The following is a 25,186-nucleotide window of genomic DNA, read 5'->3' as shown; positions in this document are numbered from 1 at the left end:
TAACATGAATCAATAGCCTTACAGAGTGAGGCAGGATACCATGCTGGGATCATACAAAGTGGAAGATGCTGTGCAAGGCATGTAAAACAATCCCTCCACTGCATTTAGCATTAGTGAAGCCTCAGCAGGAGCAGTGTGTAATTTGGAACACTTGAGTTCAAAGAAATGGGTGGCCCAAGGCAGAACAGCTAGAGGGAATCAGCAAGAATGATCACAGATGCAGGAAAAAAAATAGCCTACTAGGAAACAGAGCAGGAGAGAGTTTTTGGGGTTTTTTTTTAATCCAGGTGATAGGACTGAAGAGAGATGTTTGTCCCAGGAAGTGTAAAGTTCTTGCAGTGGTTTCTGTGCCTTCTGCTGCTGAAGAACAGAAGCGGCAATGGGACTAACCTTGTCTGTTGTGTTAGGAGGAAAGGAAAGACACTGCGATGGAGAAGAATGAAAGAGAGAAGATTGCACGGGAATTGTGCAGCCTTGATCACCAGAGACTTCAGGATCAGAGTGAACACGAGCAGTATTGTGTGAAATCAGGCAGATGGGTGAAGGTGGCTGTCTCAAGTTCTTCACAGATCTGTGAACCTCTCTGGGTTTTTACCTGCCTTGTTGGAAATTAGCCTGCTTTTTAGGATTTCTTTTTGCACTTTGCAAATAATTGTTAAATTAGAAGTGCCTAAAAATATTTCAGTGAGGATCTTTATTCTCTTTTCAACAGTAATAGTGATTAAATGCACAAGATTAGGACTTGTCCAGGAATCATAAGAAGGAGTCCTACAAAGCCAAATATAGGACAAGATAAGATTTAGTGCTGTGCCGTGGTCACAAGGTCATTCTTTCGTGAGAATGAATTCTCCCCCTGCTGCTGAGGTGGATTTGGGAGGAGAAGGGTGATTTTTCTTGAAATTAGTTCTACAGATTTGCCAGACACTTTTGTTGGTCTCTGAAATACTCAGCTGTACATCACTGCGTGGTTCTTCACATTTGGTTTAGGATCATAACAGGTTTCTTATTTGCATTTGTCTGGCATGTGCAAATTATTTTAATGAATGGCAAAAGTAATTATGCCTTTATTAGTACAAAAATCAGGGACTTTAAGTTGATAATTTGTAGTTACAAAAAAATATAGCTGCCTTAAAGTAGAGTGTTTTCAGAACACAGTATAAGAACTGCTGAAAGATTTTGCTTCACTTGCTCAGCCCAAGTGATTTGAATAAGCAGTTTCAACTTCAATTTCTTCTGGATAATTAGAATTCAACTGAAAATTAACAAATTAAACTAATGCTTATCCAGATTTCTCCCTTCTGTTTCTAATGACTGCTTTTTTTTTTTTTTTTTTTTTTTTTTTTTTTGCAAATAAGTTTCTAATGTGTAATGAGTTGCCCAAAGAGACAAATCTGGGGAGTTTTTGGGGTTTTTTTTCTCCAGATAGTGGACTTGATTAAAGAATACCTAAGAATAATTCCCAACCTATATATCGACTTTTGTTAGTGGAGTTCAGTGTTTTTCAGGGATTCTTCAAAATACATATGCTTTAGGTATACCAGTACTATCCCTATACTGATTTCCGGTAGATATCCGCCTATTGAATTTAAATTTCATTGTTTGGAAAGTTTTTTGAACTAAAAACGTTGTTCCAGTCTATGTGTACAATCATTTTAGAAATGGAAGCCTCCAGAATAAGACATCTAATTTAAATTTATTATTTTTTTGAGTTGTGATGTTGTATTTTTACACTGATGTGACTATATAAATATTTTTGTCTGTAGGAAGAATCTTCTGTTCCAAACAGAGCTGTTTCAGTGAAGGGCCTTTGACTTTAGAAAAAGGTGAACTGAGTATTCCACACCGAAGGATTTTTTTTTTTAATTTTGCGGCTTTAGAAGGCTCCTACATAGATTTCTAAATTGTCTCTATTGTTAAATGTGTTCTGTACCTTCTGAAATCTGTGTGTGAATCAAGCTGTTGATACTTACTTTGCTAACTAGTACTGTCTTATTGTGCTTTCTCGTCTCATCTCTACCTGCCTTGAACTTAGGTTAGATGATCTTTGGTGCAGGAATTGTTACCCAGTGCTGTGCTGATTAGTCATCTGGTATAAAGCAGTCTTTGTGAATAGGGCTTCTTGTCCTTACCAAAATCCAAACAGTAAAATATTTCAAGGTGAAAATATCATGAGGATGTTAAAAGCATTTTTGTAGAATATTATCAACCTGTGAATTTGCAGGGGAAAAATGGTGCTTTATATATTATATCCATGTATTATAATATATCTGAAAAATTTTAGTGCCTGTGTAATGTATTGTTAACGCTACTGAAAACATAATAATTAGGTGTGTAGCTTGTTAACACCCCATATATATTGAAGCAGATTTTGTAAAAGATGTGGATTTGTTCTTTGAGTCACTGTGTAGCAATAGAAAGATTTCTGTGGTGAAATGATGTGGTTTTTATACCTAGCAGATTGAATTGCCATAAAGTTCAGCACTGACTCTGAATTTAAAGATGTATGTTGCTTGTTTATTTTTAGGATTTTTGTAGAAGCAATCTAAATGGAATGCTTTGAGAGCTGTGTGCCCACATACTGCATTTCTTAACGTTGAAGCAATACTTACCTGGAGCGTATGCCTTTATTAAAAAAAACCCAAAAAAACAAAAAAAAAAACCAAAAAGGGGTGGTGGTGCTATGGGGGACAATTCTGGAAATCACAGCGCTAATACAGCACAAGTTGGATCTGTTCTTACTGCTGTTGGAAAGACAGTGGAATATATCTTAAATTTTGATAACATCCTCTATCCTTAACCTGTTTGCAGAAATGAAACACCTCAGATTCTTTTTACATATTTTGTCCATGGATTGTGGAGTTTCAGAAATCCATTTTGTAGCCTTTTGTAAACAACAGTAATTTAATTTCTCAAGGAAATCTTTTGCTGGATTAGTAATTTTTTTGTACCTTCTTTTACACAATAAGAATTACTTCTAGGTTGATATTGAATTGTGGTCTTCTGCCTCTTTGCATGTGTTTACATTAGAGCCTGATAGATCCAGAAAGGCTTGAGAATATCCTAGAATGTGTTTAAGACATCACATTAAGATATTAGGATTTACTGTGTTAACTTTTAGGTAGTCTAAACTGTTTTGCTGGGGTACTCTTTATCTTCAGATCAATTTAAACTGGAAAAGCAAAGCAAGAGCTGTAACTCAGCCTTATTATAATCTTACAGGTCACAACTGAATAGGAGTCCCTGTTTTGTCCAGGATTTACAGAATGAATGGGTATCTAAATCACTCCATTTGAGAACAAGTCTGGCATACATTATCAGCTTTAGTTGTGAGTTTCTTTACTTTTTTCCCTTAAAATAAGCACTGCAGGTTTCATTATATAAACTGTGTTAGGAATTGAGAAATCCTCTGACTACAGATGCTGAGAATGGACTATGGGAAACAGGACAGCAGAAAATAGAGGATTATGAAGTGCGTTGTCATGTTTCTAACCAGCCGAACTCTAGCTCAGTTCTTTAACTTGCCTCCATAATAAAACATACAAAGGGAAGACAGAAAAATAACATAAAGGCAATGCTTTCCAGTTTTGCAGCTGTGTGAATTGGTAAACACTTGTAAATAGGAATAATTTAGATGAGTTTTCTCTCCAGTATCAAGTGATAATGATAATGTTTCATCTGTATCTCACTTGTGTATTTTTTATGTACAATGTGTCTGTAAATGTGCTTAATAACCCTGGGGAAAACATGGTGTAGAGCTGGCTTCCCATCCCTGTGTTGGGGGTGGTGGGCAGCAGTGGGACTGCCTCCCACTCCCACTGAAAGGATCTAGGGCAATTTGGATAGAAATCCCAGCGACTCGGTGGCTGCCAGCTCACATGTGTTGAGGACAGACACCAGGGTGTCAGTAGGGAATGTGGTGCTGGAGCACAGCCACGCCGAGAAGAAACGTGAGGAAGATGCAGTCAGGGAGAGCCTGTGTCTGGGTCCTTGCACAGCGTTACTGTGACAGAGAAACTTGTCATTTTTATCAAAACGAAGTTGGTTTAAAACTGGCAAAACAAAGCTTAACTAACTTTTCAGAGACTAATGTTTAGGTTTATCGTGGTATATGTATTGTATATTTATTTTTTTTTCCACAGAAACCTGCTAATATTTTAGTTATGGGTGAAGGTCCTGAGCGAGGAAGAGTAAAAATTGGTATGTTTATATCTTTGATAAGTCCCAGTGTAGCATTTAAGTTAGAATGTTCTGAAGGTGCAGTTGTACCACCTAAAGTAGTCACTGTAATACCAATATGTGCCTGGGCACATTGCCTAAATGCTGTTTTCTGAGTGACTGGCTTCATCATATTAGCCCCATGTACCAGTTCTGACAATGAAATGCTGTAGCCTCATCAATAAAAAGTGGAAAATGTCATTATATTTTGCTTAAGTGGGTGTTTGTGTGGGATGGGGGATTTTGATGTGGGGTTAAAGATGACAGCTACCTAGGAGGAAAGGAGGAGAAAAATGGGATTTTAAAAGTTCCTCCATTTACCTCTAATGCCATGACATCTTGCTGCTGCTTATAAAAATCTAAATAGGGAACTACTCATTGCTACAAACCTTAAATCTTATAGGAATCAAAGATGGCATTTAGCCTACAAAATATTCTTGAAAGAATAGGCAGATCCCTTGGAGATAAACACAAGGGATCTTTAAAGTCCAGAGAACAAAGAAATCCATCCAAAACGTTGAGTGAGAGCTAGTGCTAAATGCTTAGCCTGAGGTGTACCAGATTAGAAAGAACCCAACACTTCCACACTATTGTAACATTTTCTGGTGGGAGTTACTATTTGCAGTGAGAGGATAATTTGTAGAAGTTCAATTATTTTAAACTAACTACATAAATAAAAATTAACAGTAGTCTAACAATAATAAACTGTACTAGGCTGTGCATTATCATGGCAGTGTTGTAATAGCAGACTACTAATGCACAGCCTGCTTACATTTGTTATGGTAATGCAGCCCCATTTGGAAGGGTTTTTTAAAGCTAGTTCATCTATTTCACTTCCCTCTGGCTTTCTTTTATGAGATTATTCTTCTGCATTGTTGCTCTGTTCTCTTACTGTTTTGTTTATCTGAACTATATTGTTAATCACTAGTATAATGATTCAGGGTAGGATTTTCTTGGAGCATTCGGTGCTGCTCTAGGCCTTCCCTTGCCCTTTGGAATCCAGGGAGCGATGGGCCAAGGTTGAATGCTTCTGCAGATCCTGCTCTGAAAGTTTTTAATGCCTTTCTGAGCTCTAAGGTTGACAGGGATTGAGGTCTGCATAGAAAACAGGTACAGCACGGACAACAGAAGGGAAAATTTCTTCATATTACCTTACTCTTCATGGAGGGTTGCTTCCAAAACAGAGAATGTAGATCATCCTCTGGACTCACTTTTGACAGTGGTGGTGATATTTGCTGTACACGACTACTTGCTAGTAATTGCACACAGACCACCCATTTATTTCTTAATTTATAGTTTTGAATTAATTTGAGAATAACTTAGTAAACAACTAAATTAAATCAGACTCTCTTAATGGACAGGTGAAAGATTCTGTATTGGGCCACCGGTCCTCTGAGCCATCCATTCCCAGTGGGGAAAGAGGGAGGGGAACCTTGGATTTCTAAGTGTGTTATCAAAATGTAGATTTTTTTTTTCTTATTTTCTTAAGATTGCCACAGCAGTAAAAGAATGCAGAAGTTATACACATACCAAGGGCTTCCACTTTTCCAGTGTAACTAATTTTTCTAAAAAATACATAACTGGTATTTAACTTAAAATAATTTTTATAGGCTTTCTGTGTAATTTTGGGTCATAAATTCACTTTCTGCCAACAATTTTCCTTACTATTCATAGTTATTAGTGACTTGATCAATTTTGAGTAACTGATACTTTAATGTAGAAAACTGTAAAATGTTTCTCTTTTTAAATGCATTAAAGCAGTCATAAATAGGAATGCATATGAAAAAATAATTAAGGATTGTGTAGTCAAGTTAGAGACCCATATTTACACTGCAGTTTTCCCTCAGTGAGCTATAGCATGTAGGTCCTTTTCACTCAGGGTGGCTATTCATCTCATTTCATTCAAGTCTTTCTCAGCATGTGAATATCCCTAGATGATAGGGTCGCTGTCTTGGGATTTGGGGGTTGCTGGGTCAGAAAAGCAATTTGGGGGGAGAAGCTGCATATTTTAGTCTCTGCCCATTTTTTTCTGTATGACTTATATTTAGTAGTTCAGACAACTTTCTAGGCAGTTGTATACTACCAATTCTAAAAAGCAGTTTTTAATTCTATAATGCCCACAACCAAAACTTTAAAATCTTAGCCTGAATGGTATTTAGTACTGGTATATTGATACTGGAAATGCACCTTGATAGAAAATCAGCAGGGAGGCAGATGCTGTAGGCTTAGTTGCTGTTTTTTGTGTGAAGGAACTCTTGCTACAGCTAACTTCATGAGGAGGGAGCTTTTGTCATGTGCACGTATGTATTATAAATCATTCTAACCTTTGCAGACTCTGCATTTTGCTCACTAAAAATTGCTGCTTTGTGAAAAAACATCCTGTGATAATGGGAGTATTTTACCAGAGAACATCAGGTAAAATGAGTCAGGATTTACCAGTGTCCTGAGGAGTTGATGCACTTCTTCAGAACAATGGTTAATTCTTTGTTGGAAATGACTCATGTTAGCAATGATTTATAATGATATACTTCATAGGTGATGCCATCCAGTAACTTCTACAGAAAGGAAATCTGCTCAGAGAGTTCATATCTGCTACAGTCCGCCTTTGCATTTTACTTAGGATTGATGATAGTGCTAACAAGTAAACTCAATCAGTTTGTTCAAAAAAAAAAAAAAGAAAATTGTTAGTTTCCCTCAAATTTTAAAGCATCTCTCTTTGAATTTTGCAGCTGACATGGGCTTTGCCCGATTATTTAATTCACCTCTGAAGCCTTTAGCAGACTTGGATCCAGTAGTTGTAACCTTCTGGTATCGAGCTCCAGAGTTGCTTCTTGGAGCAAGGCATTATACCAAAGCTATTGGTAAGTAAATTGGACAAAAATGTACTATTTTGTTCTTTATGTAACTGTACCCAAATATTAAAGCTTTGATAAATTTTTCAGAGGACAGTAGCTGAGTTAAAGGTACATTACTTGTTTCTTGAAGAAACATACATCTTTGAAAATTGTTTAGTTTACTGTGGTCTCAGGCTATATATAGAAATGAAATCTATTACTGGGTTTTGGCTCCAAATGCCCTGCATGCAGTCTTAGTTTGTGGCTTTCACACAAGGCTTTCATAAATGCTGTTAGAGGCAATAAAAAATATGGAAGCAGCTTTGAACTGCTAGTAGAATTCATATTAGGATGACTGTGAGGCACAGTGCATTAATTTTATTGCAGAGGTTATTACCTAGTGTAATAAATACATGAAATAAGGAATGTACAGAGTGGAGAATATAGTGGCTGCACTGAAGCTAAGCTGTAAAAGTAAGCTGCATTTTAGCCTCTCTGTGTCTTTTTCAAAGACAGATGACAGATGGCCAGAGCTGTTGTGGGCTGTAGAACAGGGGGAACAGCGCAGCAGTGAACTGGAGGGAGATTCATCTTTACTGGATTGATCAGCTTTGCTATGGAAGGGACAGAGACTGTAAGGAAAAGGACTGGGAGGTTTTTCTCTTGCTGGCTGGTTTAAAAGATGTCTTAGAGGCTGGAAACCAATTTTGGGAAGAAATAACTTCCCCAGCAGCTACTCCACTTGCTTTGCACAGACAGAGAGGTTGTAGGTCAGCATACTGTATTGTTGTTTCTGTAACCTGAAAGGCTTCCTCAGAACTCAATCTTTCTGTTTTCTTGGTTTGTTTTTTTTTTTTAAGATCATATCAGTGTTTCTGTCAGCAGTTCTCATGTTTATGCCTTAAATGTATTCTTGTTTACTTTTCTGTTAATACTGTGTTTCTTTTGTAGATCAGATACATTTTTTATATGTTCCTTTAAACTGCTTAATTTTTTGTATTTGCATCTTCCCTCACTTTACTGGCATTTCTTCTGATTGCAGTGTGTGAAACTGCATGGGCAGTCATTGCCTTTCATACATAATTTTTTCAGTGCAGATAAAAAAATGACTGTGTAAAAACACTGAGTAGTGGGGTTATGCTGTCTGCATTATTTGCTTTTGTCCTTGTTTATGACCTTGTTCATTCAAGGCTCAATCTAGCATTACTTTGAGTTAAAAATTGCATTTGTATATACTAGAAGAAAATTGAGAAAACAGCTGGGAAAATTCAGGCTATCTGATTATAAGATAGGAAAGCAACAGTTAAAAGAAAGGTGGTGGGGTTGTCCTTGTTTATGACCTTGTTCATTCAAGGCTCAATCTAGCATTACTTTGAGTTAAAAATTGCATTTGTATATACTAGAAGAAAATTGAGAAAACAGCTGGGAAAATTCAGGCTATCTGATTATAAGATAGGAAAGCAACAGTTAAAAGAAAGGTGGTGGGGTTTTTGTTTTTTTTTTTTTTTCAATAAATGTTATGAAAAAGTTGTGAGGTATGTGGGCTTCAAGCAATTTGCTTGTTCCTCTCTTTCAGGGTATTATAGATAGCATTTGGTTTATTCCAATACCACTACTTTTCAATTTGTATTTTTGGGGTCATTTAATACTACTTAAACTTGGCTGATCAGCAGTTGCACATTTCTTTGTCAGGACAGTGTGGCAGCAAATGGGCAAGATGCTGGTTGGCTTTTCTTTGTGTTTTGTGCGTTGACAGTCACCCCAATAGTTTTCTTCACTTTTTTTCTTAACCAAGTAACTTTTTTACAATGTTAAATGGTAGCTACACTTAAAAACCCCACAAAAACTTGTATGATACTGTCTCAGCTCCTGTGTAGTTACTGAATTGGGTACCTCAATCCATAGCTAATAGAAAAAGTTGACAAGTACTGCACTTCTACAATAGAAACTTGAAGTTTTCAATGCAGGGACCTTATCTCTTGATAAGCTAAACACTGACATTCTACCTCATCCAGATGCTTTTGGAAAGATTCATTTGTTGTTTTGTTTTGTTTTTTTTTATTTCTGTTCTCCTTTTTTTAAAGATATTTGGGCCATAGGGTGTATATTTGCAGAGCTGCTAACATCAGAGCCAATATTCCATTGTCGACAAGAAGATATCAAAACTAGTAATCCTTATCACCATGACCAGCTGGACAGAATATTCAATGTAATGGGATTTCCTGCAGGTACATTCTGTATTTTTTATCACCGCTGTTCAAAGAAAGATATCTGTATTGCTTTCTTTGCATATGAAGGTAGCAGCTGATCAAAGCAACAAAGCTGTTCAAACACAATCTTTATTTCATGAGTTACAAATCTAGAATCTAGTGGTCAAATTAGATATTTGCCCTTTTATTAATGATAGGGTTATCTTTGTGTATATGTGTACCAATGCTTTATTATTTTAAAAGATTGTATTTAATGGTGGATGATTAAAAATGAGAAGGACTATTTCAGCATTTCATCAGTACTGATTATTGATTTGGAAGGCGACTGATGATTTATGAAACCAAGCAAAACTATATACTTTTAGTGAATATTATGCATTTGTTTAACTCATGCTAAATTAAACACAGCATTTGGAAGTAATAGAGGGTATTGAATTTTTTTCCCCCCTGGTGGAAGGCTGGTGGTATAGAGAAAATTTCTTTATTCTAAACCGGAAGAAAGAACTGCTTGCATGAACCAAAACAAATTACCGTGTGGACATCACCTGCTGCATTTTCCCTTCAGTGTTGATCATATCTTGTTTTTCTGCAAGCTGCCTTGCTTCAGTTAATACTTTGTCTTCTAGTGTTCACATGATCGCAGGAGTCGGAGTCAAAGGGGCCTTATTTTTACTTTTTATTTATCTTTCTCCTCACTGCTTGTGTTCCTGCTGTTGTCCATTCACTGTTAATTATGTTTTCCTTTATTGTTTTTCTGGACTTGCCTCTTCCTTTCACACTAATTTTGTGGTCTGTATGTTTGTGTGGTTCTAGAATTCTGTTATTAAACATGCTCTTATTTTTGCCTTTGACTATTTTTTGTGTGTATGTACTTCATCGCTTCTGTACTGTTGTATGAGATTCACGGAAATGTTGCCTTTGCATATTGTGTCCTTAGTTTTGCTTCTTTAAGCAGTACTGTCCTCATCTGCTTTTGAACTAGAATTTTACCCTTTTATGCTGTTCTTACTTCATTTGGGTTTTACATTGGTTTTTTACAGCTTACATAAAAAGATCATAGTCTTATTTTGGTTTTCTGATTGGTTTAATGAATCCTTTCTGATGGTCTGCATTTGACCTTTGGAGATCTTAGGTTCTTACCAAGGAATACTTTTCATTCAATTAGAGCGATATTTTTTGCATTTTAATTGACACTTGCCATATCTGAAACAGTTTCACATGTCTCTGGGATAGGAAAGAGGAGAATATTTTGCTTAACTAAGTAACAATTAAATAATTATCTCTGATTTATTTCTTTGTTTATTTAATGCTTTTAAACTCAGTGTTCTGCAGTTGTGATCAGACTTAGTAAAGATTTGAATTGAACCAAATTACTTGCCCACAGAGCCTTTTCAAGAGTTAGAGCTTAAGACATTCGAGGCTAGGTGCTGGGAGTGAGATTTTTGTTTTATTTTTAAATCCATTTCAGCCTTGGTCTACATTGAGATGAATTATTCTTTAATTTGATCATGCAGACTTTACTTTTTCTTAACTTTTTGTTGGCTAGCAGTATTTCTCACTTTGCAGAAGTATCTGTGGGCATTTTTCTGTAACTAAAAGTGCTGTGAGCACAGAGAATCCCTTAGGAGGAAACAGGGTTTGCTGGAGTCTTGTGTACTCCTGTCCTGAGATCACAGCTGTGTCTAAATAAATTAAATAACGGTCCTTATGGGTTCAGGCACAAGGCCTGATGTGTTTTTCTTCGGCGTTGTTTAGTGGGCACTGTAGCTAGAATCTGTTTTTTCAAGTTCTTGAGTTAATCAGCACACAGCTGGAACCTCTGAGGTGTTGGTATGATTTATTGTGAGGAGGTGATGAAGGAATAGGAACCAAAGAGTACAAAGACCTAAGTAACTGCAAGGTTGGAGAAGCAGAATTAAAAAAGAATAAAAATCAAGGCTGTGGAGATACTTGGAAATGCTTTGTTTTACTCAGAGAGAAAGGGAAAAAAATAATTAATACTGCTTTGCAGATAAAGACTGGGAAGACATAAAAAAGATGCCTGAACATTCAACCTTAATGAAAGATTTCCGGAGAAACACGTAAGTCTCAGATGAGCTTGCTTAAGCAAGCATATTTTATATCTCTTTCCTACTCTTAAGTTTTTTGTAGTTCAGATTGTTTTTTATGTAGATGCCAAACAAGGACCAGGAAATCGTTATGACTTAAGATTGTGCAAAATGAAAAACAAAGTTGTTTCCGTGTGGTGAACTTGGCCTGTTGAGGTGATGTGGCTCAGAAGAGTAGCCAGAGAGCCTGTAAAGGGTAAGGTAGCAGGTGTGAAACAGGTGATGCCAGTGAGACCCCACGCAGCTCTGAAGTTTGCAAAGCACAGTGTGTTAAAGCACAGCTGTTCCCAAACCTGTGGTACTGGCAGTGATATTCTGTAATAGCTGCATGAAAGGGGTCTGGTAACCTTACACCATTTCCAGCAAACAGTGGGTATAATTGTCAGGTTTGGTGTCTAGGGTAGCTTATGACGACTAAAGAAGAAAATACCCTTCAGCTTTGCTGTCACATTGCCACAGGCTAATACGTGCACTTAAAATGCCACCCTGTTGCGTGATTTCTGTGCTGTACAGTTACATACCTTTCTTGCACCTGCCATGCTATTGTAACCATTTAGAAACCTTTTTTTTTTTAAGTTTCTCTTCCAAAAAAGTAAATTCATGAATGCTTTTGTAGCAAACTGGAGGTTGCAGGAGAGTGTTCAGATGGGCTCAGTATTTATCTCTACTGTCATGAGAAATATACAGAATCAAGCAGTGTAATAGTAAAATTGTTAACAGGCAGTTCAGATCCAGTTGATAGTTTACTGTCTGCATGTGGGTTAAAAGTGTGCTTTTTGTGTGAATGTGATGTGCTTTTATAAGGATATGAGGGAAACATGCCTTTCTGCAGTTCTGATTTTCAAGCAGTCTCTGGTGTTGGTAGTTGTAGTTTTTCCCTTCTTACTGGATTTGCAGGGAGACTAAACTGTTCTTATTAATATGTTTTGTGGCTACTAAGGAAGTTTTACAGTATCAATGATTTGCATATTAGAAATAAAATTTTTGTTTCCTTTTCTAGGTATACCAACTGCAGCCTTATCAAATATATGGAAAAACATAAAGTTAAACCAGATAGTAAGGCATTCCACTTGGTAAGTTTGTGCATACATAAAAAATCGAATCCCTTGTATAAGTTACAGATGTTTGAAGTAAGAGTTGAGCTGATGTCAAGTCCACTGTAACTAACTTTACTTCATAAATAAAGTTAGGAATAACTGAACTCCGCAATCGGAAAATTGCAAAAATCACTTTACCTTCTCACATTGATGAAATGATTCTGAGTGTCATTCACTGGATTAGGTTCAGTATCAAGTAATTGTGAAGTTTTTGTGTTTAGGTCATGTTAGCCTGTAGTTATATTTGCAGTTTTGCTGCAACCCGTAGCTATTTTGCTGCTTTGCATACTTTCAATAGCTTATTTTTTTACTTTTAAAAAATTCCTATATGCCTGATTTTTTTTTTTTTTTTTTTTTTTAATATTCATTTTTAAGCTTTTGAAGAGACCTTAGAGCAGACTTTCAATATGTAAAGGGAGCATTCGTAGAAACATGTTGCAAGGACAAGCAGTGATAAGACATGGGGTAATGGATTTGAGCTGAAAGGAGGTAGAGTTGGATTGTATATTAGGAAGAAATTATTGACTGTGAGGATAGTGACGCACTTGGGACAGGTTGCACAGAGAAGTTCTGGATGCCCCATCCCTGGAAGAGTTTAAAGACCAGGTTGGATGGGACTTGGACCAGCCGGGAAGGTGCTCCTGCCCACTGCAGGGGTGTTGGAACAAGATGGTCATTAAGGTACCTTCCAACCCAAACCATGCTATGATACGATACAAGTTTGCATCTTACAGACTTAAAAAGAAAATTGACTTAAGACTTGGACATGTAGTTTGGAAAATTTTAAAAGTCTTCCTAGTTCACTAATCTTTGTAGCTTTCTTATGAATACTTCGTAGAACCCTTACAACAATTTTTTTCTCTCTAGAATGTGTAACATTTTTTATGAAGACTCCAGTAAAAATTATGCACTAGTTCAGCCCTGGAAGTGCTTGTCTTTTGTTGTTTCAGAAATTACAGTACTGAGCCTTTTTGTCCGTGTTTTAAAGAACATTTAAGTTGCTACAAGACAGCCTATATATGTATTTATGTATGAAGAAGAAAGAATTTAAGGGTGTCTAGTCTTTCTGAATGTTCATCCTCCTTATCCTGATGTTTCCTACTCAGATTAAATGTTTTCAGGCTCGAATGATAAAGTAAATAGATTATTTGGGAGGTCGATGGGAGTGAGGGAGGAAAAGGAGAAGATTTTTCTTCTTGGAGGTGAGAAGAACAAATTGGAAATAAGGAAGAAGATGGTGGAGAGGCCTGGGTGTCTGAGGGCCACGTGGCTTTTGCTCAAGTCTTCGGAAGCTGTACCTTCCCAGATGATCAGACACAAGGGATTTTTAAGCTGCTGTCTCTTTTCTATTCCATACTCTTCCCTCCATATAAATTCTGGAATTTATCCTTCAGTCAGACCAGATCTGATGCAGTATTTTTCTTGTGGCATACTGCTTGAGGATGGGGGTTTTCAAGCAGATAAGTTATACTTCAGCCAGTCTAAAATAGAGCATATATTTAAGGTTCGGATTAAACCCCAAAGTACAACCAGCTGAATCAGGTAATGATTGCAGCTGTACTGTTCGGCGTCATTTACTGTGAAGTGTCTCTGCTCTCTGAAGTTAAAAGTTGGTGAAATTAACTAGAGATGTTTACATAAGCAAGGAGACCAATCCTCTCTGAGGGAGGCCCATAGTAAGACTTTCCCTGAATGAACTAGCTTCTCATACAAGCTGTGCATGCTCTGTCCAAACCAATCTGAAATTTCTCATGTGTTCTCTGTCTTGCAAGATTAGAAATTGTTTTCAATGGAGCAACAAAACTAGACATAAGATAGTCAGATGAAAATAGTTTGAAACACTTACTGCAGCATTTTCTCTTCTCTCTGTAGCACAAGGGGATTGTAACTGTGTGAACGTGTTCAGCATGTTTGTACCAAAAAGCAGTGGTTGCACTAAAATGCAGAGTCAAGGAATGCTGTCCTTTACCAGACCACTGGCACACTTCCATCCTTGGTTACATCTGTTAGTGCTGAACAACAGGATCAGAAGGGGAGTGTGGATGTGGACCCCAGACTGAACATATTCCTCAACTGGTACTTCACCCACCTTCACTCAACACAGCTGATGGCAAGAGAGGGAGCTTTGTGCAATTTGGATGGTGTCAGTCAGTGTCAAGGGAGCAAAAAGCAGTCAGGGTATTCAGTAGTGTGGATGTAGCTGTGTTCTTTTGTACCTCCCATAGATCTGGATGTGAGAGAAGTACTGTGAAGTTCATTAGCTGTAATAGAATTTTCTCAGTTTTCTGCTCACTGCTGTCTGTCAGAACAGTTCACTGGATCCTATTTAAAAAACCTGAGCTTCCCAGAAGAACATCTTAAAATACTGTTCATGAGCTGCCAAAATTTGAATGTGCCTTAGGTTTCTGCTCTTGTTGTTTGCGGCTAAACTCAACTGCAGATGAATGCCTTGGGCCTCTACAGCAAAGTCTGAACAAGTTCAGTGAATTTCTTGGTTACCAGTTCTTCCAGAGGTGTTCCAAGATCTTACCCTTTCACAACTATTAAGATACAAGTATCTTTTCCTCTTACTCTCTGCATCAGAACAGATTAAAACGCTGTTTATAATCTACTGTCTTAAAATATATAAATCCAGAGATTGTTGTCAGTGACAAAAATAAAATGCTTTGATTTCCCAACTTGAATGAACCAGGTTTTTTTCTCCTCTTTACAGACATTCATGTACATGGTCCCTTTTCACATGCAGTACTGATGTGTAAAGAAAACTTTGGCTCCTTCCTGCTTTTGCAGCTTACTATTTTCCCACTTCCACATTCTTGATTTTTTTTCGTACTTACTTACACCCTAGAGAATGGAAAACAGCTGCTGTTTCTGGTTAATTTAGTGATTCTTGATCTTCCACGTGGTTAGTTCGGTCCATATGAACTGTAGTGATTGTCCCATTCATTGATGATGTTTGAAGTTTACTGCATTTTTATTGTGTCATTTAGCCAGGTGATCTTTACATCAAGCAGTTTTTAAAATAGAAAATATTTGTAATAATAAGAGGAAGGTTCACTTCTGTGTGGCACCTGTACAAGGGGGCAGAACCAAAGTTTTGATCCCCTGGGTGGATAATGGTTGCACAATTATTTGTGATTTCTTTTTTGTGTGGCTGATAAGGACCAAGTCTTGTCAGCATGTGATGGACAGCTCTAGAATCCAGGCACCAGAAATTATGCTAGAATCTTGCAGTGCTTTTTATTTGTGTTTTTCAGTGTGTTGGCAGTTCTTTGTCATGTTTTGCCTTTTCTGGCTCATTCAGCGTGCTATTCTATAAAAACTTCACATAGACTCAAAGAGCTGAAATAACTTACTGTGAGTCCTTGTGGATGATTTGAAAAACAAAACTGTACTGATGGTGGTAATCATAGTTACCACGTTCTTAACCATGCCGTCAAAATAGAAGGCTGAGGGGGGAAATGTACTTTCTTAACTTCAGCTTTTGAAGTGTGGAGATTTGCACTGTGGTTATGAATGCTCACTTAATAGCTAGTGAAAGGAGATGACCAGTTCAGACTTAGATCATGACACTGGATCTTTTTAAAAAGGTGAATGTATGAATCCTGTAAAAAGTATGAACAGGAAATTTAAATTAATATTATTTACATATGTAGTTTCTTGTTAGATCCACAATTTTAAAAAACCCCACTACAGGTTGAAAGTGAAGCATTTCTTTTAAAGACCATTGTCTCTGACAGTATGTCATGGTGTAGTTTTGCCTTGGGCACTGTGTTGTATTGGTGAAACATGAAAACTCACAGGTTATCTCATGTTGCTTGTCCAGCACAGCTGCATTCCACACAGCTGCTGGAGAGAAGTATATGCATGTACACCAGACTTTTTGAATGAGAAACACATAGTTTAAGAATGCATCACTGCAGCTCAGCACTAGAGCTAAATAAAATCCTTGTGGTCTGCTGTTCCTAGTTCACAAGACCCCACCTGGGATGCTGTGTCCAGAGGAGGGCCATAAAGGTGCTTAGAGGTCTGGAGCACCGCTGCTCTAAAGACAGGCTGAGAGAGCAGGGTTTGTTCAGCCTGGAGAAGAGAAGGCTCCCAGGAGACCTTAGAGCACCTTTCAGTACTTGGAAGGGGGTCTCCAGGAAAGCTGGAGAGGAGCATTTTTTTGATAGAACAAGAGAGAATGGCTTTATTAATCGAAGAAGGTAGATTTAGATTGGATATTAGGAAGAAATTCTTTATTCAGAGAGTGGTGAGGCACTGGAACAGCTTACACAAAGTTCTGGATGCCCCTTCATTGGAAGTGTTCAAGGTCAGGCATTGGAAGTGTTCAAGGTCAGGCTGGACAGGGCTTTGAGTAACCTGGTCTAGTTAAAGGTGTCCCTGCCCATGGCAGGTGGTTGGGCTGACTGACCTTGAAAAGGCCCTTCCAGCCCAAATTATTTCCTGATTAAAGTTGCTAGTACATTGTGGAAACTTTCCGAATGTTTTGATACGACACTTGTGACTGGAACTGAGTGTCCTGAGCTTTGCAAGTGAAAATAGGTGTTCTTTGATAGGAAATGAAGTTGCTATTTTAACAGGGAAGAAGAGTGTGGTTATGCCATTTATGGTTAGGCTTTTGAGTTCAGACACATTTGTATCGTCTTGTCTTCCAGGAATACAGTGAAGTTTCTATAAATGATTTTGGTAATGTAAAGGTTTTTACCTTCTTTTTTTTTCAGCTTCAGAAATTGCTCACTATGGATCCAATAAAGAGAATTACCTCAGAACAGGCTATGCAGGATCCTTACTTCTTGGAAGATCCTCTTCCCACATCTGAGTAAGTGGTCAGTTTATTAACCTATCGGTGCATTCAGAGACGCTTTAGAACTGTGCTTTCTCTCTGCCCTAAGTATGTTTGTGAATATTGAGCTAAATACTGTCTAACAACCGAAGAAAGCTATAACCAGTAAAATGCCATTTGTGGTTTTTAAAATTAAGTAGTATTTTTATTAATTCTCTTGCTTTATGGAACTTTGATCCTATTAGTTGCAGCACTAATCTTGTTACTCACTGACAGGTTGATTATGCATGCTACAGATCTTGGTAGACGACTGCTAAGTGCCCGCAGGTCCACGTCTCTGCTCCAGAATGCCAGATGACAGTCTCTAATTAGTTTACATTTTTGTCTTAGCCTTTGTTGTAAATTCAGTGGGTGGGGAAAGTCAACTCTGTGTCTCTGTGCTGTCATCCTTAACAACTTAAATCCATTTTCTGTAGACACTCCTCTTTTTTGTTTGCACAGGCAGATTTACAAAAGGGAGAAAATGTATGGACAATGAATGATTTCATTAAAAATTAAGCCCCTCTTCCAAAAGACTAGGCCAAGAGCATGACTGTACACCCTTTTAGGAAAGCTATTAGTACATCCTGTGTGTGATTTTCTACCCTTCTGTAGGGAAGAATTTATAAAATATGTATACTTATAAGGAATTAATTAAAAATGAAATTATTTCACTAAAACCCACGGAATTATTTATAGCATCTCCTGACCTGTCTCTGTGATTTAAAGTCAGGTGAATGATTGTTGCAGAAACTGCTTTTAGAATGGTGTTTGGCTTTTTTCCTCAAGTTTAGGTTGACATTTTAATGTGAATACACAATGAGTATTGCTAACCGGTGTACAGAGACTTTATTATAAATACATTCTACTGATGAAGGGCAGGTAAATATTAGCTTTCACTAGCAGTAGTGAATCCATGTAGACCGTGAGATATGAATTGACAGGTGAAATTTCTAGTTACTTTTAAATTTTTTTTCCAGGTGGTTTTATTAATAGTCAGTGAAGTTTCCAGGAATACTTTTAGTTAATCCTGAGATTGTGAATTACACAATAGCTGTAGTGAGATAGCTCTTTGTGCCCTTGCAGATACCTAGCAGGTGATGTACCTTTCTAACCAACAAAAAATTTATTTTTTTTATAAGCTTAAGTTAGTGTATAAGAGTCAACTGAACATTAAAATTGAATGTGAGTATGTTTTTACTAAGCTTAGAATATGGTGATAGTCAGACAGGGAAAGCTTCTCCATTAGTTACAGGTATTAAGTGATGGCTCAGGCAACTTGAAACTAGCATGGGTGAAGTGGGAATCTTACAGGTCTAACCCTTCTGTTCTAATACGGTGATAAATAGACTTTTTTGGGGGACAGTGTTTTTGCAGGTTGTCAAATCCCTTACCCAAAACGAGAATTTTTAACAGAAGAAGAACCAGATGATAAAGGAGACAAAGTAAGTACTAGAAGAACAGTATCATCATGTTTCACTGGCTTTTACACTATTTCCTGATTTCATGTTCTATCATGTACTGCTTTTGAGTTGAAATTTTTCTTTGTGTTTAAACAATTGAGAAGAACCAGCAGCAGCAGCAGGGCAATAACCATACTAATGGAACTGGTCATCCAGGGAACCAAGACAACAGTCACACACAGGGACCCCCACTGAAAAAAGTGAGAGTTGTTCCTCCTACCACTACCTCAGGTGGACTTATTATGACCTCAGACTATCAGGTATTTTGTTTTATTCACATATTGTGTATTTGTTTTTCATGTTTAGAGCACTGTTTCTTCAAACTAAAAAAGTAATTTTGTAAATGTCACTGTATTAACAGTTACTTTTTGGCATCTTTTGAATTTTCTTTCAGATTCATTTAGTTGATGGTTTGTTGATATCCTGATGCTCTTTAGGTTAGCAGTAAGGAAATTAAGATGAGACATTATTAGAGTTACTAATTATTACCTTCATATTAGGGAATGCTAATGGTTATTAGGAGCCTGTTATGCTGTGCTCTGTATCACCTGAAAATGCCATTTCTTGCTTGAACAAGCCTGTAATTGTAGGAGGTAGAGGATATTGCAGTAAAAAAGCTGTGAAATAAGAATCTGAACAAGTATTTTAGTTGGGTAAATGGATGTGGAAACAGTATTTTGGATGACAAAGACTTGGCATGATGCTGTCATAATGTTTCTTTTGAAGACCAAGGGAGATTCCAGGTTGAGTAAGCCAAATATTACAGATCTGAAGATAGGTGAAGTGGTGGCAGTGAATTCATGAGGAAGATGAGGAGACACGTTGGGAAAAGAAACTTGAGGAAAACATGAAAACTTCCCACATTTGTGCTTGTGGTCAGACGTTAAAAAATCAGAGCCTGGAGTATAAGAATATCTTAGTCATCCCAAGGAATGATACCTGAGGTTTTGGGTTTGGATGAGGCTACTACTGGAGACTGGGGCGGAGAGAGTTAAGGACAGAAGCTTTAGTTAATACAAGCTAAGAAATTACAGAAGAGGAGCAGGGGAGACTTCAAATGATTCACAGGAGCAGTTAGAGAATGGCAGATTTTTGGAAGCGTAAGGAATAGAAGATTTCAAGAGGAGGCATGCTGCTGGAAATGTTAGCCTGCAGGAGCTATTGCATACTGATTCACATGGAATGCACAGTACAGGCAGCCAGTTGGCAGACAGTCTTGGATGAAATCAAAAAGATGGGGAAGTTGGAAACTACTGGCAATGTTTTCAGTTAATTTAAAGATTAATATCTAAATGTGAGACCCTGATAATGGAAACCCACTTAGCTGGGCTTATGTAGCAAAACGTAGGGAGAGTTAAGAAACTGAGTAAAGCTGCTGCTGTCAACTTGCCTTTCAGTTTGATACAGCTTCTCCATGAACCACCAGTGGGCTTTGAAGTCTTGCATTTCAGAGTTTGTTCCTCAGAGTACCAGATAGCCTCAGAAGCTGCCTGGAGGCATTACACTCATCCTTACCTAAATCTGTGTAGTCTCAGCATTGGCCAAAACTTGAAAGCACCATGAAAATGTAAAATAAGATCACTTTCAAGAGCTTTATTGTGAGCTCCTTCATATAGTCCCCAAGTGCCTTTGTTCAGTTTTTCCCAGGACATCAATAACACATCAGTTTGCAAGTCATTCTCCTTGAACAAGATACATTTTTAGAGCTGTTTGAGACAGTGGTGAGCCTTAACTACAGTTCTGCAGGGTGGGGTGCCTCTAAGTATAAATGTCATCTTTCTTTTAGTAGGATTATCCATCACAAGCACTCTTAGAGGAGTTTCATCCCTTTCAATTTGGCAAGCTGCAGTCGATTCCTGTTTTGGCCTTTTAATTGGCTCTTTCTACCACTTCTTAAAAACACACACACAGAGCAGAAGGCAAATGCAGCTGTAGCTTTCTTAATCTTGCCCTCCGGTGGAGTCACACATCTAAGGAGGTTGATGCCAGAGGTTGTGTGTACTGTGTCAGGGAGCCCCATTTACGTGCCCTATTTGCATGCCCTTCACCTCATTTTGCTGCTGCATCGTGGCATTTGGAACAAACTTCACCTTGTAGTTCTGTGAGCCAGAGCTGAAGTTTGCTGGCTGTCTAATCAGAGGACTCAAATTGCTCAGCTGGAGTTGTTTGTTTTCAGCTCATGCTCATCAAAATTTTTGTACTCTCAGATATCCATCCTGGAATTACAGCTGGGGGCAGCCCTTGTTGACAGACATAATTTCAGAATACTTTTCCCTTAAGATAATGACAACTGCTGCTTTTCTGTCTCAGGAGCTCTTACTGGTAACTTGACTACTTTTGACCAATCTTTTTGCTGTCTCTCCAGGAGGGGAAATACCTGGTTTTCAAAGAAAAAATATCTTCTTCCTCCTACCCTTGCAAAGAGGCAGTCAGTAGATTTTTTCTGATTTAGGTGTCTGGAAAACATGATAATCAAAGAGAGGAGACCTGAACTTGCTAGCACTAGAACAAAAGCAGTTAAGAGTTTCCTACTGATGGTTTCAGGTCTCCCTGAAAAAAATTCCTCACATTTTTTGCTTCTGATCCAGCCGTTTGAGGAGACGGCAAACAAACATTACAATACAGCCTTCTGTTTTAATCAAACACCTGTTCCTTTGTTCTTCATTTGATTTGCTCAAATTCCCCATATAAGGCTTGTGAAGAAGGATTGCCATCTCCTGGGCAAGGCACACTAAGACAGTTTCTACATTCACTCAGAAGTCAAATTACTCTCTGCAGGGCACATTGACCTTGTATCCTTTTCTGCCATGCATAAAAATAGTAGGCACATGGCACACAGACTTCCTTGCCTCCTTGTTTAAATCTGCAATGTGACACTCCCAAAGGCAGTGTGATTAAACAGGCTGGAGCAATTCCACTACTCTGAGCTTTTGCTTGTGATAACCCTCTGGGTGCTTAATGGTATTTAGAAAGGATTGGATATTTACTTTTGTTCTTAAACAAAAGCCATTTGTTGCTTTGGGTGTCATGAAAGAAACTGATTTTTCATTGCCTCTGTCTTAAAATAAGATCTGTTTTAGAAGTCAGGATGCAGAGAGTGCTTTACTACTGAAATGAATGGTCAGTTTTAAGTGGTTAAACTTGTGATGGCTTCCTACATACAGGAGCCACACATGGGCAAAACCAACATTCAAGATTTTTGCCCTCTGAAGTACATCCTGTGTTTGTAACATGGAGAAGGGTGACCTAGAGCTGTGACCCTTCTGTTGATGAGTGACTTAGTCTTTCTCTGAGGGCTGAAGGCAAATGTCACAAAGTTCAGTCACTGTGCTAATGGTGCCATTCAGCAGTGCTGGTTTGTTCTTACTGATATTAAGTGCTGGTCCAGCCATTTCTGCCTCTTTTCTCTAGATGTGTTAGCTCAGTCTTATGAGTGTGTTAACAAGTAGAGTATGCCTTTTTTATTTCTGCCATCATCTCAGCATCCTGGGTATAGCTTCTCTTCTAAGTGCTGTACAGCAAGAAAAAAAAAGGGTTTTTTTGTTTTATATTGTCACTTAATATTTTACTTTCTCAGGGTGTTGGTTCACCACAATTTTTCCTATTCAGGTCTCAGTAGCAATACCCTAGTCCTGGAATAGTCACTTTAGAGAAGTTTCCAGAACTTCTCTAGAAGTTTTCCTAAAAACCATAATATGTCCTGTGATACCAAGAATTCAGAAGCTACACAGTTTCTAAATACTGCCAAGTTTGTGAGGGCATGTAAACCTTAACATGAATGTAAACCAGCACACTAATGCACTGAAACCGTGTTAATTTAATGACATTTGATGCTACTAAGAGGTCAGATACTTAGATTGCAAATCTCATAGGCAGTCCTTCTTTCCTTTATAACACATGATCAGTAAATAATAACTTCCAGGTTAAGATTGAAGTAGGCAGTTGCTGGTTTGCTGAGAGCTTCTTGTAATGATGAATGCTCCACTCAATAAATAATTGTGGGAGTTCTGGTTGAAAGGGACCTCTAGAAACCATCTAGCTCAGTCTCCCACTGGGAGCAGGGCTGTTGCTAGTTCTGACTCACTCGGGTTAGCATGGCTTTGTTCAGCTGAGTCTTAAAAACCTTCATAAACAGAGACCTCACAGACTCTATGGGCAGATTCTTCCAGTGCTGTACTGGTCCCTTAGTGGTCCCTTCTCCAGTGTCCCACCTGAACCTCCCAAGCCACAATCTAAGGACATTTTTCCCTGAAATATATGGTTCCACTGAGGAACATGTTGCTGTTGTCTTTAAACTCTCCTTCAAGTATTTAATGCTGCTGATAGATGACCCCTTAGCCCAGTCACAGTGCTCTCAGCCTGTACTCCTAGGTCACACAAAAGGGTGGCAAGTATATCCTCTACGTGTGAAAATCTCCAGAATAAGGCAGAGTGGCTCATCAGCAGTAATGCCTTGTCTGGACCTCCACCCCAGCCTACCCTCTTGGTAGGAGAAGGGAGCAAGTGGAGAAGACCACTGCCATGAGTGATGGTAGCCCAGTGTCATGTGCAGGTGCATTGTAGCCATCTGGAGGGTTGGCTGGAGGTATGACTGTGATGGGTGAAGATTCACAGGAGGCCATTAGAGTGGATAACAGAAGGCTGGCAGCTGTCACTTTCTGGTCTGCTATTCCTGATGCCGGTTACCTGCTGTAAACAGAGTAAGTGAAACGAAGCCTGGAAGTGCAGCTGCTTTGAGGCCGTGTGCGCTGGGTGCCTCGTGAAGAAACGAGTCAGTAGGTGCAGTTGTCTCGCGATGTCCGTGTTACAAAGGGTCGTGTGTCTGTGCTTTCCTCCCTGCAGCGTTCCAACCCCCATGCTGCCTACCCCAACCCTGGACCAAGCACATCGCAGCCACAGAGCAGCATGGGATACTCAGCTACCTCCCAGCAGCCGCCGCAGTACTCGCACCAGACGCACCGGTACTGAGCTGCACCCAGTGCCGTCGCTGCGCCGTCGCTAATGCTGCAGGACCGGCCGCACGGCTGCGTGCCAGGAGCCCGGCTTGGGCCAGAGAATGTACTGTACAACCACACCTCCCACCTGTCCGACCGCCACGACCCATCCCCTGCCACAGGGCCGAGTGGGGGCTCCCACGTTGTACCTGGTTTTGGGGTTAGACTTGAAAAGAAAGTTGCTAGCACAGTTTGTGTTGTGGATATGCTACTTCTGTAGTTTACTTGACATGGTTCAGACTGACCGATGCATTTTTTTCAGTGACAGTCTGTAGCAGTTGAAGCTGTGAAATGTGCTAGGGGCAAGCATTTTTGTTGTCGTATGTGGTGAATTCTCTTGATGTAACAACTTTATCTGACCAATAGTACACGACATCTTTGAACTGGTACTTGAAACATACAGTATATGTTACCATGGCAAAAAAGCAAACTAACCATCTCTCAGACAGTTTTGATAGACGTTTATTTTTAGTGACTTTTGTGGGTTGGTTCATTTTCCACCTAGATCAATGTTTCATGACCGACACGATTGCTACGATGAGATTTTTTTAAGAACATGAAAGTGTTTGCATTTTTTCCCCAGCAATTACAAATGTCCCAAAGATTTATTTCCAACGTAAGTTTTTGTTTTTGTTTTGAAATCTATGACTTGACTGGTATTAAAGCTGCTATTTGATAGTAAAATAAGTATGTTGTCATTGATATAAACATGTTTGGTTCAGCAAACAAACTAAAATGATTGTCATAGACAGTGTTTTATTTTTTTCCTGTTGGTGTTAATGATTTGTGAGCATGCTTTGGGATTAAAAAAGCATGAATGATATTTCCTAAAAAGGTGCGGCATCCATTCAGATATTTTGTCATGATTTTTGAGAACCAGCTTGGTGTAGTGGATTTTAAATTTTGTTCAGTTAATTTTTTTTTTTTTTTTTTTTTTTTTTTTTTTTTTTTTTTTTTTTTTTTTTTTTTTTTTTAATGTTCGCACGTTGTTTAGGGGTGCCATTCCTACTGCAGAGGAACAAGGTGTTAGGAGAGCCTTAGAATTTATGAGAAAAAACTTACATACAATGTACTGTATCAAACTATTTTACATGAATGACACAAGTATTCTGAGTAAAAAAAAATCAAACATTGTTAAAACAAGGTGTTATGTAATAAATTTATTTTTCATAAATCTGCATATGACTTTTGCCTGTATTCCTTTTTATCAGTGAAAACACCCTGCTCCCCCATCCATACATCTGTATCAGGTTGTGTCCTGAGAAACAGCATCCAACGGGAATTTTTCTTGCAAGGCAGGCTTCTGTTAACTGGTGAGAAGGATAATTTTTCCTTTAAACAGCAGAAAAAATGTCATTACTCTTATTCTGTCCATGTAGCTGATCAGCTGGAGATACTTTAAAAGTGGGTTTACTACTAGCAACTTTCCCTAGATCA

At 38.3% G+C, this 25,186-nt stretch overlaps 1 protein-coding gene across 2 annotated transcripts in view; it reads left to right on the top strand.

Annotated features, from left to right (window-relative positions):
• CDK8 (cyclin dependent kinase 8) overlaps window positions 1-24,687 on the top strand; it is a 51,779-nt gene extending 27,092 nt beyond the window's left edge. Inside the window, exons 4-12 of one of the 2 annotated variants that reach the window (XM_017731388.1) lie at window positions 4,140-4,197; window positions 6,945-7,076; window positions 9,134-9,277; window positions 11,271-11,340; window positions 12,368-12,440; window positions 17,192-17,289; window positions 18,659-18,737; window positions 18,860-19,015; window positions 23,598-24,687. In XM_017731388.1, the coding sequence (XP_017586877.1) occupies window positions 4,140-4,197; window positions 6,945-7,076; window positions 9,134-9,277; window positions 11,271-11,340; window positions 12,368-12,440; window positions 17,192-17,289; window positions 18,659-18,737; window positions 18,860-19,015; window positions 23,598-23,723 (936 nt within the window). In that variant the 3' untranslated portion in view covers window positions 23,724-24,687. Of the gene's footprint in view, window positions 1-4,139; window positions 4,198-6,944; window positions 7,077-9,133; window positions 9,278-11,270; window positions 11,341-12,367; window positions 12,441-17,191; window positions 17,290-18,658; window positions 18,738-18,856; window positions 19,016-23,597 lie in introns of both variants that reach the window. The other variant, XM_017731387.1, reaches the window with a different exon arrangement.
• Window positions 24,688-25,186: the final 499 nt, after the last annotated feature.

The sequence above is a fragment of the Corvus brachyrhynchos genome, unplaced genomic scaffold (assembly GCF_000691975.1).
Source record: "Corvus brachyrhynchos isolate BGI_N302 unplaced genomic scaffold, ASM69197v1 scaffold103, whole genome shotgun sequence".
NCBI classification, from domain to species: Eukaryota; Metazoa; Chordata; class Aves; order Passeriformes; family Corvidae; genus Corvus; species Corvus brachyrhynchos.
Note: the sequence above shows the minus strand (reverse complement) of the source record. Positions and strands in the feature narration are given on the sequence as shown.